This window comes from Choristoneura fumiferana, chromosome 10 (assembly GCF_025370935.1).
Source record: "Choristoneura fumiferana chromosome 10, NRCan_CFum_1, whole genome shotgun sequence".
Classification (NCBI taxonomy): domain Eukaryota; kingdom Metazoa; phylum Arthropoda; class Insecta; order Lepidoptera; family Tortricidae; genus Choristoneura; species Choristoneura fumiferana.
The window spans coordinates 3,927,556-3,945,332 of NC_133481.1; the positions used below are offsets into that span (position 1 = coordinate 3,927,556).

The 17,777-nt window shown below is 41.6% G+C and overlaps 2 protein-coding genes across 3 annotated transcripts in view; both read right to left on the minus strand.

Annotated features, from left to right (window-relative positions):
• The window catches only part of LOC141431863 (signal-induced proliferation-associated 1-like protein 2), a 29,055-nt gene extending 20,920 nt beyond the window's left edge, over nucleotides 1-8,135 (minus strand). For both annotated transcript variants that reach the window (XM_074093141.1, XM_074093140.1), the window contains exons 1-4: nucleotides 7,201-8,135; nucleotides 2,879-3,112; nucleotides 1,202-1,487; nucleotides 27-627 (exon numbers count right to left, since the gene is read on the minus strand). In XM_074093141.1, coding sequence (XP_073949242.1) covers nucleotides 27-627; nucleotides 1,202-1,487; nucleotides 2,879-3,112; nucleotides 7,201-7,798 — 1,719 coding nt within the window. In that variant the 5' untranslated portion in view covers nucleotides 7,799-8,135. The remainder of the gene's footprint in view (nucleotides 1-26; nucleotides 628-1,201; nucleotides 1,488-2,878; nucleotides 3,113-7,200) is intronic.
• Nucleotides 8,136-10,947: 2,812 nt separating this feature from the next.
• The window catches only part of LOC141431865 (cilia- and flagella-associated protein 44-like), a 53,909-nt gene continuing 47,079 nt past the window's right edge, over nucleotides 10,948-17,777 (minus strand). Inside the window, 7 exon segments of the mRNA XM_074093143.1 lie at nucleotides 10,948-11,633; nucleotides 12,474-12,613; nucleotides 12,787-12,900; nucleotides 13,220-13,370; nucleotides 13,876-14,017; nucleotides 14,456-14,605; nucleotides 15,242-15,395. Of these exon segments, the coding sequence (XP_073949244.1) occupies nucleotides 11,361-11,633; nucleotides 12,474-12,613; nucleotides 12,787-12,900; nucleotides 13,220-13,370; nucleotides 13,876-14,017; nucleotides 14,456-14,605; nucleotides 15,242-15,395 (1,124 nt within the window). The 3' untranslated portion in view covers nucleotides 10,948-11,360.

The window sequence follows — 17,777 nt, forward strand, 5'->3', positions numbered from 1 at the left end:
AAATATATGCAAGAAGTATACCATACCTTACTCAAAAGCAAGTCCGTGAAAGCTTCCCCCTTAGGATAAACAGCGCCATCTCTGATCGGCGGGCCGAACAGAGGCACTTCTTTGGCTCGACTCACGGCGATACTGTAATGGGTGTTGTCTGTACAGGGGTCAATCGCCCTCACCACCACAAACACATGTTGAAACTGCGAGCGAATGTTGCGCGGCGTAAACGGCGCAGCGCCCGGCTCTTGGAATACTATAGTTACAATATCATTGCCTATATGTCGTTTTCTGAGCAGCTGTTGTCTATTGTTGGGCGTGTAGGGAAGCATAGTGGACACGTGGAACATGATCTCGCAGCCTTGATAGGTCGTATAGACGGAGTAGAGACCGGTGGAGTCCGTGCGGTTGTCAAGTCCCGCTTTGTATTTATCGAAGTCTTTTAACCGGACCGTGTGGCCAAGCATCTGTAGGAACTCGACGAAGGCCGGGCCCGCTTCTTGGTTGTTGTACATCTCTTCTTCAGTGGACTGGCCGCTCTTGCAGTACATGACGCCTACTTTGTAGTGCCGCGTCACGCATTGCTCGTCCAGCCGCAACAGTTGTTCCTCGGCGCCGCTGCTGTTGGTGCCGAGCCTGTAATTACAAGTTGGTGAAACGTTTTAACCGATTATCGGTTCAGCAATCAGAGATACGCTAACGCGAAATCGAGTCGAGAGAAAACTGGCGCATTAGCGTGCGAGTAATTAGACAATCTTTAAAACCTAAGATGATTATGTTTTTCAATATATGGAAATAAAAAAAATGACAATATGCGTTTGTATTGCAGTTTTTTTTATTTTTATGAAACGGAGCAGGCAAATGAGCGAACGGATCATTTAATGGAACAATGATTTGATCGATTTAACATTTGATAAAGTCATTAAATATCTTTTTGGTAGACAGAATGACTGTATAATTAAACAGCCTCAATAAAGTAAACTACTCTGATAAATTGGCCGATGGGGTCAGAAAGATTCTCGAATGGCGTCCGCGGACCGGGAGACAAGCTGTCGGTAGGCCTCCAACAAGATGGAGCGACGACCTGGTTAAGAACGCAGGATCGCGGTGGATGCGGAAAGCACAAGACCGGTCTGAGTGGAGAGCCTTGGGGGAGGCCTATGTCCAGCAGTGGACGTCTTTTGGCTGACATGATGATACACACACATACCTAAGACAGTTGAGCTGTAACTCCGGCGCGACATATTCCAGCACTTCCTTAGTGTTATAAGTAGCTGTATTGTTGCTCGGCTTGGCTATTGGCAGAGCGTCCTCTAACAGCGACCCGCGTAGCGTGAGCAGCTCAGAGGTGCGCACGATCAGACGGTACTGCCAGGCGAGCTGGGACGCCGGCGCGGACGCGTCGCCGCCGCCCCGCCGCAGTTCCACTCGCTCCTTCTTTATCGATATCGCCACGGGACCCAGTGTCTCATCCATACCGAACCAGTTCTGATGGGCTGTTGACAACAAAATATGTGTCACTACTTTAAAAAAAACTCGTATCTCAAAGTAGATAATTTTTCTGAGTGGACCTTATGAACATTACGTCAAGGTTCAATTTTGTTGACATATTGATTTTAGATACGAGATTTTTCAAAGTAGTGACGCTATACTTGGCTTGTGTGTGTTGTGTGGCTTGTGGTTTTAATTGTTGACGTGAAAAGTAATAGTTTTCCAAATAAAGTGACATTAACATCATCACTATTATTTATACAGGAAAAACTTGACCGCTTAAATGGCGGTACAGTCACCTGTATTAATATCTGCCACAGCGGAGCGTACAAAAATATCGGACACATCCTACTGGCCCTAGTAATAGAGTCGTATCAGATATTTACGCACGCTGTGTTATGTCAGATATTGGTGCTGATCATTGACATTTATGTACCAGGCACTAGACAGGCTGTTTGGAACAAAACGCGCGGCGCATCAATCATCAATATTACTTTGACACAACCCCTGTCACGGACGTCAACAAACCACAGTGAAAGCTTCACAAATCCGCGCTGTGAACAAATTTTGTGCGCCGTTTTGATGTAAGAAACATGCAATCTATTCTATACATAGATGTCGATGGTGCTGATAGTTTACGTTAACCAGTCACTGGCTGAAACATTCTTGATGAAGTTTGTGATAATTCAAGAAGATCCATATTCAATGAACTATATACCTACCATTACTTTGCTCACCCCCTTCTATGCAACAAAATATGTCTTCATGCAGCTCCATCACTTCCACACTGTATGAACACACATAAATCACACAAACCCAACTATCACCGACAGCACACTACACTAACGCGTTTCGTACTTAACCAGAGTTCATCCTCAGAAAGCAAGGTGCTTCGTCGAATAGCATCGACAATGACTTACGTTGAGTATAACAGTAATTTCTATAATACAGCGCGCTTTGGTCCTGACTTTCGACTGGGAGTGGGTTGAGAGTCCTGGCGAAGGGACAGCCGTACCGCCAGTGCGTGTGTCCTGGCGGGAACTCGAGCACGAAGATGCCTGACTGATGTACTCTGGGTGCGACGATGCAAGTGCGTCTAGCAGCAACTGGATGAAGTCAGCCAAAGGTCCAGCTCCGCCGCGCAGCTTTCGCAAGGTACTTACGTCGACATCGACAATGACTTACGTTGAGTATAGAAGTAGTTCCTATAATACCGCGCACCCTGGTCCTGGCTTTAGACAGGGAGTGGGTTGAGTGGTTGGCGAAGGGACAGCTGTGCCACCAGAATGTGTCCCGGGAGGAAACTCGAGCACGAAGATGCATGACTCACCCTGGGTGGAAGCGTGGAAGGTGAGCCTTCCACGAGATGCTTACGTCGACATCGAGAATTACTTACGTTGAGTATAGAAGTAGTTCCTATAATACAACGCTCCCTGGTCCTGGCTTTCGACCGGGAGCGGGTTAAGAGTCTTGGCGAAGGGGCAGCCGTGCCGCCAGTGCGTGTGTCCCGGCGGGAACTCGAGCACGGAGATGCCGTAGGCGGCGCGCGGCCGGTGCCAGCTGCCGTGGTGGCCCGGGATGGCGCCGCGAGCCGTCCGCCAGCAAAGGGAGACGCAGCGCTCTTCCTCGCCTGTCGAATGTTCCAGAACATTATGGACTTTTGTTTGCGAATATAGATTCTGACAGAGCAAACATGACATATAAAAACAGTTTCTAGTCTTTCATCATCATCAGCCTACAGCAGTCCACTGCTGGACATAGGCCTCTTCCATGTCGCGCCACAACACTCTGTCTTCAGCCCCTCGCATCCATGAGGTCGTCCATCCACCGTGCCTCAGGACGCCCTACACTACGCCTTACTGCGACTTAGTCTTTGCATGGGCAAAAATAACACACAATCAATGTTTAGTTATGTGCCCAAATTATTTGGTCCCGTGCCACAACTGGTATGCTGGGTATGCATGCCATTCATTGGCTATCCCTGGATTAATTTGTATTGCTGTACAATATATACCTATCAAGTATTTTTAATTACAACCTAGGTGTTAACAGCTCATTACTGAAATACCTAATAAGCTCATTAAATGACTAAACATCCACAATTTTACCTCAGTCAAAGCATACATAGAACTTACAAAACTTTTCCTTGAAATAATTGTGCATCAAAATCCCTACTTCAAATGACTAAGTAACTTATGCAACAGCATTCTCTTTCATAGAAATGCGAGTGATCATCAGAGGTCGAGAACACTGCATTGAAATGAACTAAAAACCTGTTTAATGACTCATGCACATAAAATGTACTTTAGGCATAACTAACAGGACACAGACAACTTGAACTTGCTCAAACATAACATATAGGATGTTACATATTGTAATAAGTTTATAATTTGTTGACAAGAATGGAATATGAATTCATTATCAATAGGCCAGATTCCTAAAAATATACATATAATTAGTCTGTCAGTTACATTAAAAAATAAAATCGGACACAATTTCTACCCTTTGTCAGTTAAATTAAAAAAAATATGGATATACTAGCTTTGCCCCGCAGCTTCGTCCGCTTGGAATTTGGTTATCGTGCGCTGTTCCCTCGGGAACTGCATTTTTCTGGGATAAAAAGTAGCCTAATATTAGCCTAAACTATCTCTATGCCAAAAATCACGTCGATTCGTCGCTCCATTTCGACGTGAAAGATGGACAAACATACAAACACACAAACTTTCGCATTTATAATATGAGTATGGATAGCTGGTTAAAGTCTAAGTTTTTTTTTTGTTTGAAAAAGTAAAAATATGTCTCCAATATTATCTGATACTCCTGTCAGATCAAATAGAATATAATGTTTTTTATCCAGGAATCTACCTGATTAGATGATACTCTATAAAATCTTTTCTACGGTGTATCAGTGTCAAGGAAGTATGGCAAAGCAGCATTGCATTACTTAAGATAATAACATAAAAAAATGGTTTATAATTATATTAATTATAACAGACCTGAAAACTAATCATGACAAATGAGGAATGATATAGAGGAAAAAAATAGGAAATGACTTTTTACCGCATTCTGTAGTGTTAAATGGTAGAACCAGTGATTCAAAATGGCTAAAAGCTAGTCAGGTAATTAGCAAACCATAAAAATATTTTTTTATTCTGGTCTGATTTTCTGGCACAATATTATATGTAGACAAGCAAATTTAGAACTTGTACTACGAATAAATAATTGTTTATTTGTATTGCAACAAGACAAAGCCTTTCCGAATATAAATCATTTCCTTTTTTGAATGTTTAAAAATATTACATGCATGGCAAAACAAGAAATACGCAAAAACAAAGGGATTTAAAATTATCTTGATAAAAGATATAATTTGCATACTTATTTATTTATCAAAAGATAAACAATGTGAAGGCTACAACATTATCAATGAATTCAAGATTAATAGTAATCATTTCATTCACACAGGAACAAATAATGACTGATCATTATTTCATGGAACCTATCAAAACTATACTACCACTAATTTACAAATAGCAATCAGCAATCTTTCTGTTTTAGCTGTCAAGGCTGTTATACAGTTGAGTTCATAAACTTGTGAGCAAATATTTGATCAAAAATATCTGAACACAACTCTATTGTTTGTGGCGTAAAACTCAGTCATAAACATGAACTTGACTGCACACATTAAGTGCTTGGACACGGCCATTGAGTAGAGCAGCATATTTCAGTTCCAATTCTTTTAGTGTAAATCTAAGGGCACTAAACAACAACTTGGCTCTACCCTAAGCAAAGGCTAGGGCTGGATTTAAAAATTCCCTAAAAAGTAGTCACGGATAGTGTAGCTTATTATAAATTAGTTAACCAGTCACGCGTCCTAGAGACATTAGTCCCTAACTTTTTTTTGCGGGAAATGTCCTAGATACTACTGGTAGAAGAGCCAACATCTGACAAAACCATTTGCATTTACGAATTTTTTAATATGTCCCTTGCGTAGGAAAAATGATCGAGCACCCATGAGGTTGACATGATCACCTGGAGTGTTCAAAGCCTCAAAAAAAGAGAAAAAAAAGACTTCTGGTAGTCTCTAGGACATTTTCCGCACAAAAAAGTTAGGGACTAATGTAGTCTTGGATGCATGACGGGTTAAGTAGTTTCAGAGAATTACCCTTTACAAAGTTTACATCTTTAGTGTATCAGTGTGATTGTATGATTAAGTAAGTTAAAAACATTATTTTAATGTGAACCAAGTATTGAGAAGAATCTTGATTTCTACCATGAGGCATTCACCTAAGAATGAAAGAATGCTAAAGAAAAAAAATTACGCAGAAATCACTGCTTGACTGGGCAGATAGTAATTGTTTTATAATTAAGCAGTCATCCAATGGAAGCATCATGCTCTTGTGTGACTTTAATGTTGTAATTTAGCAAATTGCTTTTATAATGTACTTTTTCATTGTTTATTCATGCTTATTTCATGTATTTGCAAATTAATTTATCAATTTTTATTTTATTTATTTTTCTATTAGTAGCAAAGACAAAGTAGGCAAAATAAATAATAAAAAAAGATAAACTTGTGATTAATCTTTTGATAGCTAAAAGCCTTCTGAAAATTAGTCATTATAAACACAAAATAACAGTGATATTCAAAAATAAAAACTTATATTTAATCATAATCAATTTTATCTACATAAAAAAAACATAACAGATAACATCCATTAAAGTTGACTGATGTGTCTTAAGGCAGTCAAGTAGGTTAACTCGCGAGGGATATTGCATGAGCTTGTTTTTCATAAGAACATGTACTCATCCAACTTGGCATCATTTAAGTACACAACAGCACAATATTGCCTAGTCATGAGTAATGGTTTCTGGGAGAACAATGTCAGATGTGAGAGCAGAATTTGTGTCACCTGATTCACAGACACACAATGGTCATTCCGTAGTAAGTTGTAATGCTTGCCGCTGCAGAAATGCTATAATTATCTAAGCTTATACGGTGTTCCTTATTATTGTTTGGGAATGTTGGAGTGATAAGGAAAACCATTGACTAGTCTGTATTGACCAGTGAATGATATTTCAAATCCTTGACTCATGTATATTTTATCCTCAATGTTGTGATGTTTCGCAATTATTATTTTTATATGGGTATAAAGACAAATTAGTTAGTATAATGTATGTTTCATTAGTCTTATTTAGATTTTGGCATGAAGTGACATTCCCTTGACTGCTGGGTTTGGAGGATGGTTGTGGTAAAGAATGATATGAAGTATTATGAATTTTAATTCGCAAATAAGGATTGATATACCTTCCGCCGCCTAACTTTGCCTAAAAGTTCATTGCAACGACTAGTACAGTCACCAGCATTAATATCTGCCATAGCCGAGAGTGCAAAAATATCTGACAGTTTCTTACGGCCCTAGAAATGGAGTCATATCAGATATTGGTGCTGGTGACTGTACCACAAAAACTATAAAGGTATAATTCCAATAGTTGAATAGGCACTATACCGTAAAGCAATTCGAACACAATCCGGGAGTAACATAAAGATGTTGCATAAAAAATGTATCTCAAAAATGTGTCAAAACTGAGTATTTATATGGCGCATGGTATAGCAATCATTTAAAACAAATAACTAATAGACACAATTTAAGTTAAGCATTTAGCTTGTGAACTTGGCATGAATAGGCAAATCTAGTACAAATAATAGAGCAAGAATCTCACCTCCCAATTCATTCCTAAAGAAGGGACAGCACTCAAGTAGTTCATTAGACCTTCCATCCCCCGTGTCAGGTACTGTGTCTTCACCCAGCGGTGGGCCACGGGTGGAAAGAGATGCTGCTGATGCTCCTGTCGTTGTGTTACGGCGACGGCTCAGCAGGGCGCCTCTGATCTCCGCAGCATAGCTCAAGTTGGCCATAAGGGACTGGCAGTCATAGTGAGCGAACTGCTGTCTTTTGACTCCTTCTGAGACTGAGAGGGTGTCGTCGGCGGGTGGGCGCGCGAGGGCGGGCGCGGCGCCACCCCAGAGCTTGTTGAGCTTGAGGCGCGGCTTGGGGCTGCTGCCGGCGCGCGGTGGCGGCCCGTCTGCGTGGTCGGCGTTCAGCGCCTCCCGCGACTTCTCCGTCACGTTATAGTTATGCACCATCGCGGGAATCCTCTCGCTCGCGCCCCCAATCACGTCGATCGATCCGTGGCTCCCATACTCGCGCCGCAATCCGTTCCCGGACGGATGTTCGCCGTATATCAAGTCGAGACTCGAGTTACTGCGGTACATAACATCTCGGGCTTCCTTCCGTCTGAGATGATCCGGAGCGAACATGGCATATTTCGACGAGTGCCTATGCCGACTTCGCTTTCGACCACTAACGAGTAAATATTAGAACATTGAAGCACACACTGGCCGCACGTTAATTGTAACACATTCTAAAATACCACGAATTACTGAGGCGCTGAGACGTACACAGTAACTTCACAACATGTTAAACAGCCAAGCATCCACTTGGTTTCACATAATCACGAACAGAACTGTGCACTTAATTAGTAATGGAGTAAGTATTTTGCAATTTTCTGTTCTATGCTGACACACGTCTTATAACGTAAAAACTAAAACGAATGAATGAAACGAAATTTATGAAAGAAAAAAATATTATTCGCGATCGCGAGTGAGTACAACAATAATGTTGCCAGTTTAAAATAATGGAGCTTACTTACTACGATGGCAGCAGGGCTACTATGAAATTCTAAAATCGAAGTTCGTACCGTACCGTCCCTCTCACTCTCGTATGAAATGATAAGTGTCGGCGAGACGGTACGATACGGACTTCGATTTTCGATTTTTGTAGTAGCCCTTCAGGAAGGAAACGTTACATTGCCAGTTTATAATTATTTTATCAATCGAATTTCACAAAAATTTCAACATTGCAAGACGCTTTGTATGTAAATAATTTAAAACAGTCAGATATCGAGCGTCGATCATCAATAGTAGATTGTACAACAAGAGCATAAAACGAGTCATTTTACCCAAGACGTTCATATAGCCACCCGAGCCGGTATGGCGAGGGTGGATAGACACGTCGAGGGGAAAATGGGTTTACTGCTCAAGTTTTACACTCTGCTTTTCACTTCGATGGCGAGGAAACGAAATAGCAACAGTGGAAACAAATTGTTCACTTACTATGTATATTTTATTTTTCATGCATTACTATATAATTATATTTTTTTAGTTTTATTGATTTTTTATTTTAAATAAATTAAAAATAATGAAAAATATATAAGTATATAAACTTCTTTGTTTGTGGCTGTTGACACCTGATTACCTTGGTCTTAGACGAAGATTTTATTTTATGCACTAGTGCATAAAAAGTCATTTATGTCGCCTAGATCCAGCATAAACACGAACTTTACGAGCATGAGAAGTGAAAAGAGTATTATTACCAATAGAGAAACCGCACATTATCAGAATATTTCACACTGCACTGCACCGAAAGTCAGAAAATTCTTTACAAAGCGGCTCAGTAGGTATAAGTACACATTTTATAATTTTTTCTTTCCCTATCTCTCAGCTTATTTTGAGGCTTAGCTTACTTCTTTTTGTGTAAATCATTGACAGTACCAAAGGAGACAAATAAAAAAAATACATACAGTTGAACATAGAACCTCCTTTTTTGAAGTTGCTTAAGGTCATCGGTTTTGGTCGTTTTATGACCTTTGTGACAGCTGTAAGTAAATCTCTTCGGTTAGAATTCAAAAAAGGAGAAATGTATGTATTTTTTTAAATTTGTTACTTTCGATACTGTCAAAATGATTCAGCCCAGTGGCCCATTTCACGAAGCTACAAGTTACAATTTAAAAGCGCTAGTCTCTTTTCAATGCATACTGATAAACAAAGACTACCGCCTGTAAATTGTAACTCGTAGCTTCGTGAAATAGGGCACAGGTCTCAGGCCCAGGTTGAACAAAAAATAAGTAGGTAACTTAGCTAGTCTTCAAAGGTTTTCTGCCAGGTGTAATATTGCCAGATAGTATTAGTATTGTGGGATCATTATTTATGATATAAAATACATTCATACCAAACACCTCACCTCACGGTACACTGTGCCTCGTGGAATAAATTAGCAACAAAACGCACAGCTTCCACAAATCAAATTATACGTAGGTTTAGGTGTATTTTACTTATGCTAATTTATTTTGTATCTTTGTGGTATGAGTATCTAATTAATAATATTTTTTTTCTCAATAATTTCCATAAAAGTTGACATTATTCTTTATAGTATAGTACCTACATAAAATCAAAAACGGTCGTAACTCAAAAATTTGAGGCTTTTGTGTTAAGTATTCAAAATAATCGAGCATTTTTTTCTCGATTTTTCTATAAACTTAACTCAAAATCCCCAAAATGTAGAGTAAGGACATTTTGATTTTATGTGCGGGCGAAAATGCTCAGCGAAACATTTAAAAGTAAAAAAAAAATATAGCTCTGGCTCGCTCGCTCTCGCTAGCTCAACAATAGTAATGTCGGATACCCGTGTCGGATACAAATTCCATGTTGAGTCTCAAACTTTAAAAAAAGTTAAAACTTAGGTTAAAACGGTTGGCCATCGGTTGGCACAGCAGCGCTACTACGAAACTCGAAGTTCGTGTCGAGCGGTCCCTCTGACACTTATACTATTTAATACGAGAGCGAGAGGGACGGTACGATACGAACTTCGAGTTTCTCGTTTCGTAGTAGCCCTGCTTGTCGTATAGGCACGTACAGCAAACTCAAATGTCCGGTATCAGTTATTTTGTCGGAACTCAGGACCTTTTTTATTGGGTCTGAAACAGCTTGTGGTATTTTCAGTGGAAAAGTCATGGAAAACTATACAGACCTGCAGGTTTTGTCATGAAAAAAGGCGGGGAAGCATAAAACTAATTAAAAAAAAATGCATTTGAGAAAATGTTTAATCTAATTTAGTATTTTCCTTCACCATTTTTGAGATAAGCTTTATATTACTCTCGGCTGGAATAGCAATTGCTGGCTTCATATTATCGCAAGCTCGTCCGTAATACTCATACTCAGCCAGCAATTGCCTACTTTCATGCCACGACAATAATCTACTATTATCGAGATTTAGATTTTTCTAATGAAGTATAGGTAGTAGTAATAAGAGCCGCAGGTGTTTTCCGCCTAACGACTTCAAGTCCATAGACCATTTTCGTCAACCTACAAAAAGTAAGATAAAATGTAGGCAGGTACCTACCTACATATGGAAAAACGGGTCCCAAACTATATCTATATTTATAACAGATCAGACTGATGAAGGCAAATGAAGGACAGGAGAATGTCAGGGATTTAAATTTCCACCAGGCCAGGTTTAATATCCCTAGATACTACCTCCTACGTATTTCTCATTTTTAAGGACAATTAAACGAGCAATCATTATATAATTGTTTTAATCTACAATAAAAGTTAATAAATTCTTACTCACATTTCAATTCTTCAAGATCATAGGTAATCATAAGTTCATAACAATAAAACTCAAACCTAAATTAATTTAATATGTACCTAATAATTAGTAAACGCGCGTACTAATCGAGACTTAGAAATAATAACAACGACGCCCTTAATAATACAAAGTGACAATCTTTTTATCGCAAGAAGTAAATGTAACAGAAACAAAACAATGTTAAATCAATATAATGGGTTAATCCACAATATCCACCGAAATGCTGCATATTCTAGGTGAACTTATTTCTTACATAAATGCAGCCATAGCGTGCTAAGTATAAGTAAGTATTAAGTACCTTAATCTACGAATCTAGAGCCTACGTGCATGGAACTACGTCAGTAGGTAAGTCAGTGTAGAAGAAGATAGAAGATTTATTTGCCGCATCTGAGGGGACTACTCGTCAGTGGTCTCCGCATCACTTTTATCACCAGTGTCCGAGGAGTGGGTGCTTCTACCGCCAGTGTCAGTTCGGACACTGCTAGTCCGTCCCCCGGTATCAGTGGTGCTCTTGGTCCTGCCGAGCTCGGCCGTGTCTGCCCTGAAGGAGCTCCTGATGCTGCGGCTGGTGCTCGCAGAACGCTTGGCGCTCTGGTCGGTGCTGTGCGCGCTGGGTGCGATACTCACGACTCGCGATGAAGCCTTGGAAAATGCCGCAGATCTCGATTTCTGTGTAAAGAAACACATAGTTAAAACGTACCTACTGTATTACTGTAGTTTTGAAAGTATGTAGCTCGGGGACTTGGCAAACAGCAAACTAGTGCTCAACTAAATAAAATGTTGCGCTAGTAATCACAACACACAGGCTTCCTCTCAGAATGATTATTCCTGTTTCGAGCTGTAAGGCCTAGTTTATATGCTTTTTTCCGACTTCAAAAAAGGAGGACGTTACCAGTCCAGTTGCATGTTTTTTGTTCGTTTTCTCAGAACCCCGTCATTTACGACCGAATTAATCAATAATAGGTTTTCACGGGTTGATATTCGATTAATTTAACACAGTTTTCAGCAATTCGTGCTTGTCGCAATGCAATTTTTATTTTTTATTCGACTGGTTAGCAAACGAGCAAGTGGGTCTCCTGATGGTAAGAGATCACCACCGCCCATAAACACCTGCAACATCAGGGGTATTGCAGATGCGTTGCCAACCTAGAGGCCTAAGATGGGATACCTCAAGTGCCAGTAATTTCATCAGCTGTCTTACTCTCCACGCCGAAACACAACAGTGCAAGCACTGCTGCTTCACGGCAGGATTAGCGAGCAAAATGGTGGTAGCAATCCGGGCACCTGCAATATGGTTAAGTAAAATATATTTCAGAGCACAAGGAAGATTTTTCAACAATAATTAACGTCTCTGAATCGGAAGAAGCAATCTTTTGTAAAAGATGTCAAGCAGAAATTAATCTACTGTAACCAAAAAAACATGAAAATAATTTTCTATCAGTTTAAAGTCGGTGCATCAGCAGGAACTAGCAGGAGTGGTGTTCGTTATATGCATAATTTAATACAGACCCGTTCCGTAGCCAAAGCTTTTTCGACTTCATCCTCCATCTGCTTAATTTCCTCTGTTGTAGGAAGTTGGGCCCTCAAACACTCTATAGCCGCCACCACTATCTCACCAATGTCTTCCTGAGAAGCTGTCACGCCACATTCTAAAAACGTAGGCAAAAAGCTAATGGTAAATAACTGCGCAGATTTTTGGGCCTGCACCTAGTTCGATATTGTAGCCTCTGGTGATGAAAAAGATAAGTTCAATGTTGACTTTAAGCATGTAATATACAATTAAGATTTCGTGTCAAAATTGGAGCAAAATTGTGATGGTTACCTCTGATATCCTCAATGACATCGAAAATATCAATACGCTCTAGCGATTCAGCGGTTAGCGGGTGGTCATCGTCCACCAGTGACTTGACAAGCGAAGCCATTGTTTCAACTGATTCTGTGGAAAAAAGTAACCAATTAAAAATCGTGGGTCTTTGGTTAGGACTTGTCCAATTACATGTGAAATTGGGCTCAGAGGAGGTTTTATTTGTTCATTTTTAGTGGGGCTTAAAACTAGCCAAAAGTACCTGCATACTCGGATTATAAGGGAGAGGGTTTTATGTAAGGAGAATGTCTTTGTTCAAAGAAGTTAGTCTTCTGGCTGATAATGATTGATTGACTGTATAAGACAAGACGTCTTGAGATTTTGACAAGGATTTGCGATCAAATTGGTATGGCGCTTGGTTAGAAAGAGACTTAATTTTAAGTAAGCCTACCCAGATCAGCAGTCTGAGCGGTGTGGAACAGCGCGGCTAGCGCAGGTCCCAGTCTAGCGTTGAGCGGCTCCTTGGTGCCGGCCACGGCTTTGAGTGCACCCTCAAGTTGCTGCATTACCTCGTGAGACCCTGTCCCTTCCAACGTCTCCATCTGAAGAGTAGTTTTATTATCATCTGGATATTCTAAAGTGTAGTCTATAGCGCAGAGAAGGTACACTGATGGTCTAATAATATAAAGTCGTGGGTATGCGTTTGTTAAATTCCCAAATATAGAATTTCGAAGGGTGTTTTTCATACAAATTAGAAGAGGACGATGTAATTGTCGGGGATTCCCATATATTCTTTGTAAACCCTCATGTAAAGTCAGTAGGTAGGTACCTTTATTACTAATATCCCGAAGGTTTAGGTGCTTAACTATAAGAGATTTGGGGGCTGTTTCACCATCCATTTATTAGTGTTAACTGACGGTTAAATGTGATGCCGTCTCCGTCTATTCGAACAAAACAAATAGAGACGGCATCACATTTTAACCGTCAGTTAACACTAATCAATGGATGGTGAAACAGCCCCTTGATCTATTAATGTGGAGCCGTGGTTAGCTGCCTAGCCTAGTTTTATAATACTGTTCGGAAGGTAATGGTACTAATGGTACTTACATGCTCTCTTATCAGCCGGTCAGCCAAAGCCGCGAGCGCATCAAAAGCACGGGTCTGCTTCTTGTACTGGCTCGGGTCACCACCATACTTTAGCAACCATTTCTTCACCAGCATGTCCACAACTTCGTATCGGGATTTTGCTCTGGTGATTATTTAAGTATTATGTAAGCAGAATTTTAGTAAGTTGTACCATTGGCGTGCGCAAAAAAGTTTTATTTAGGGAAAGCCACGCGACTGTCAGTCGGGCGAGCAGAGCGGGTTTTCCAAAAGCCATCGAGTCGTGGTTCCTAGAGGAGGCTATACAAATCAGCCCGAAGCATGTCGAGCTAAACTCGATTTGAGACGTGAGTTATCCACGGGTTATCCAGGTTAATTTCATTAAACACGAGCGAGTCTCATGGTAGGTCATTTCAGGTTCAAAGTTAGCCTGATGCTACGACAGCAGAAGAGCAAGTGTGATGATAATAAAGTTGTAGTAAAACCTTCTTGTTGCTTTGTGTCTTGTAGACTTGTAAAATTGTGTATTTGTCACTGCTGTTATAACTAAATTAGTCTTTCTTTCTTTAGTATGTATACCTACCCGGACAAGACATCAGGCAGCAACGCTGTGAGCTCCTGGAGCAGTTCCTCGGCGTCGTCGCGAGTCACCCGCATCGCGTCTAAGCAGTCGTAGAGAAGCTTCATGATATTCACGTCGTACACCAGTTTCACTTGGGAACCCAGTGGAGTTCTGAAATGGAAGCTCGTGGTAAGTCCAGTAACTCATCATCATCATCATAATCAGCCGTTGGAGGTCCACTGCTGAACAATGGCCTCCCGTTAGAATGCCACAATGAACGACAACGCGCCACTTGCATCCACCGCTTCGTCTTCCGGTTCGTGGTCGCCAGCGCCACTCGATGACTTCGAGGAACCAGAGTAGTTTTTTTATTTTTTTTATTTTTTTTTATTTGACTGGATGGAAAACGAGCAAGTGGTCTCCTGATGGTAAGTGATTACTATAAATTACGTTACAGATTTGTGGCTTAGGGTAGAGTCGTTTTATGACAATCTCCTATATAGACGATACGTAAGTGAGCGTTTTCAAAAAAAGTGTACCCTTTCTTTTTTTTTAAAATATGGTTTTTCCTTCTCAGAATCAAGAGCACAATCGATTCCGATCGTTAAAAAAATGTCCCCATTTTTTCATACAAAGTTTTATGAGTCATTTTTGTCACACCCATACTGAGTGTATGAAAAAAACGTCGCAAAACTGTCATTTTTTTTGGGACATTTTTTCTGAGTAGGAAAAACCATATTTTTTCCAAAATTTCAAAAAAAGGAGGGTGGTAAAACTACTACAAGAGACCGTAACTATGGAACTGACATGGGGAAGTATTTCTTCCTGGGCCGCCAGGTGCTGCGCGGCCCCATGGACAGGTATATGTCGTCGCGCTGCGTCCACGGGGGCTCCGCCGGCGGTAGCGGCGGCCGGGGCGAGAGTGGCTTCAGCCGAAGCAACTTAATCTCTTCACGGAGAGCCTGCGATGAACAGTTCCGGTTAGAAATTTAACTACTTAAATAAATTATTATTATGATTTCGAAGACACGCGTTTTCCTACAGATAGGACTAAGCTAGATCGATTAATAGCCCCCGAAATTCCTCACACAGTACCTAAATTTCGTTAAAATCATCGTCTCCAAGATCCCCGATATAAATCAATATAACTAATTGATCAATATAATTAAGTAAAGTTACTTAAGTATTACCTCTTAAACTGAATAAATTGATAAATATGTAATTTACACTTTAATTTAAATCGTGGACCTCAAGGAATATCGGATAAGTTAGATAAGTTAGTTATCTGTTAATTCATTACTGTAGGTGATTGACGTCGTTTATGAAGAGACGTTGTTGTCAAGAGACCACGATCATAAGATCGAGTGTGTCCTCAGAAGGACAGTTTGTTTATGTTCTCAGAAGAACAGTTGTTTGTTTTCCTCGTGCAAGATCATCGCAGTATTTCTACATCTTCATCTTCAAGCCTCGAGGAATCTTCGTCGTACTCCGGAGAGCGGAGACTCGCTTCACTCGAAGTACATCGGAGCTACGACATGTTCACTCCTCGACGGCCGCGCGCAGAAAAGAGCGAAGACGATGCCGCGCGGAGTTTTGTAGAGACGCGAGCGAGAGATCCGAGCGTTGCATAGCTCACGCATCCTCTCGCTCATTTAGAGCGAGAGCGCGGCGAACTGAACGAGCGCGGCGAACGTTTTTGTCCTCCGGGAACCTCGCACTAGTTGCGCTTTGTTTATATTGTATATATTAGATCATTTTTGTAAATAAATCCTCTTCTTCTTCTTCTTCTACACGCAATCAATTAGGGTGTTTCACTTACCTGCCACCAAACATCCCTAAAGTGGTGACCCCGTGAAGAACATCGACTTTCTGAAGATGACTCACACCGCAGCTGAAGCCGGCGTACTGAAGCCTCAAGCTCCGCCACCAGCTCATCCACATCCATCAACCGTCGACACGCAATTTCTCATCGACGAGTTAAGAAGAATCCAGCAAGAAATCGTCGAGCTACGCTCCGAAACAGACAGCAGCCATAGCAGTCGCCCTCGCCGCCGTTTCCGGACGAGAAACCGAAGAAGCAAGACCTCGCCCATGCCATACTGCCAACATCACCATCGCGATGGCATGTCCGCGAAGAACTGCACACCACCTTGCAGCTTCAAGCCCATACCAAAGCCGTCGGAAAACCTAACAGCAACGTTGGCTGCAGCGGAATCCGCCGTTTTTGACTCATCACACCGCCTCTTCGTGACCGACAGGAAAACGAAGCTCACCTTTTTGGTCGACACTGGAGCCAACATCTCCGTGCTACCTAAAAGAAAAGGCTCACGTGAACAACCGCTGCCATTTCAACTTTACGCCGCCAACAACACCGTCATACCTACATATGGTGAGAAGACACTCGATCTCGACCTCAGCCTCCGTAGATCGTTCCGATGGAAATTTATCATCGCCGACGTGTCGAAGCCGATTTTGGGTGCCGATTTCCTAAAATTCCACGAATTAATAGTCGACATTAAACACCGCAGACTCATCGACGGCAAGACGCACCTCGCAACAAACGCACAGATCTGCGCTGCGCAAATACCTACCGTTCGCAGCATAGACGTGCAAGATGCGTACCACAACATCCTCGCCGAATTTCCTGGAGCCACTCGACTGACATCGATGAAATTATCGCCGAAACATCCAGTCGAACATTTCATCGAAACCACTGGCCCGCCCCTTCACTGTAGGCCACGCCCCATTGCACCGCATCGTTACGAACTCGTGAAAAAAGAATTCCAGAACATGATGCAACAAGGCCTATGCAGACCAAGCAAAAGCCCTTGGGCATCACCTCTTCACGTCGTGCCGAAGAGAAATGGTGACTTACGCGTGTGTGGCGATTACCGAAGGCTCAACGCCATTACCAAGCCTGATCGGTATCCCATACCGCGCATACGCGATTTCACCTACCAACTCGCCGGGAAGCAAATTTTCTCCACTCTCGACCTCAATCGCGCATATCAGCAACTGCCAGTCAGCGAACAAGACGTGGAGAAGACTGCAATCATCACCCCATTCGGACTCTTCGAATTTCCGCGCATGTGCCCAGGTCTCAAGAACGCCGGCCAGACGTTCCAACGCTTTATTCACGAAGTACTGCGCGAACTTGACTTCGTATTCCCTTTCGTCGACGACCTACTTGTGGCATCAAACAACGAGGAAGAGCACCGAAAACACCTACGCACCGTACTACAGCGACTTGAAGAATACGGCATTACCATCAACCCGTCCAAGTGTGTTTTCGGCCAGCCTACCGTTAAATTCCTCGGTCATCAAGTCTCGGCGGAAGGAATAC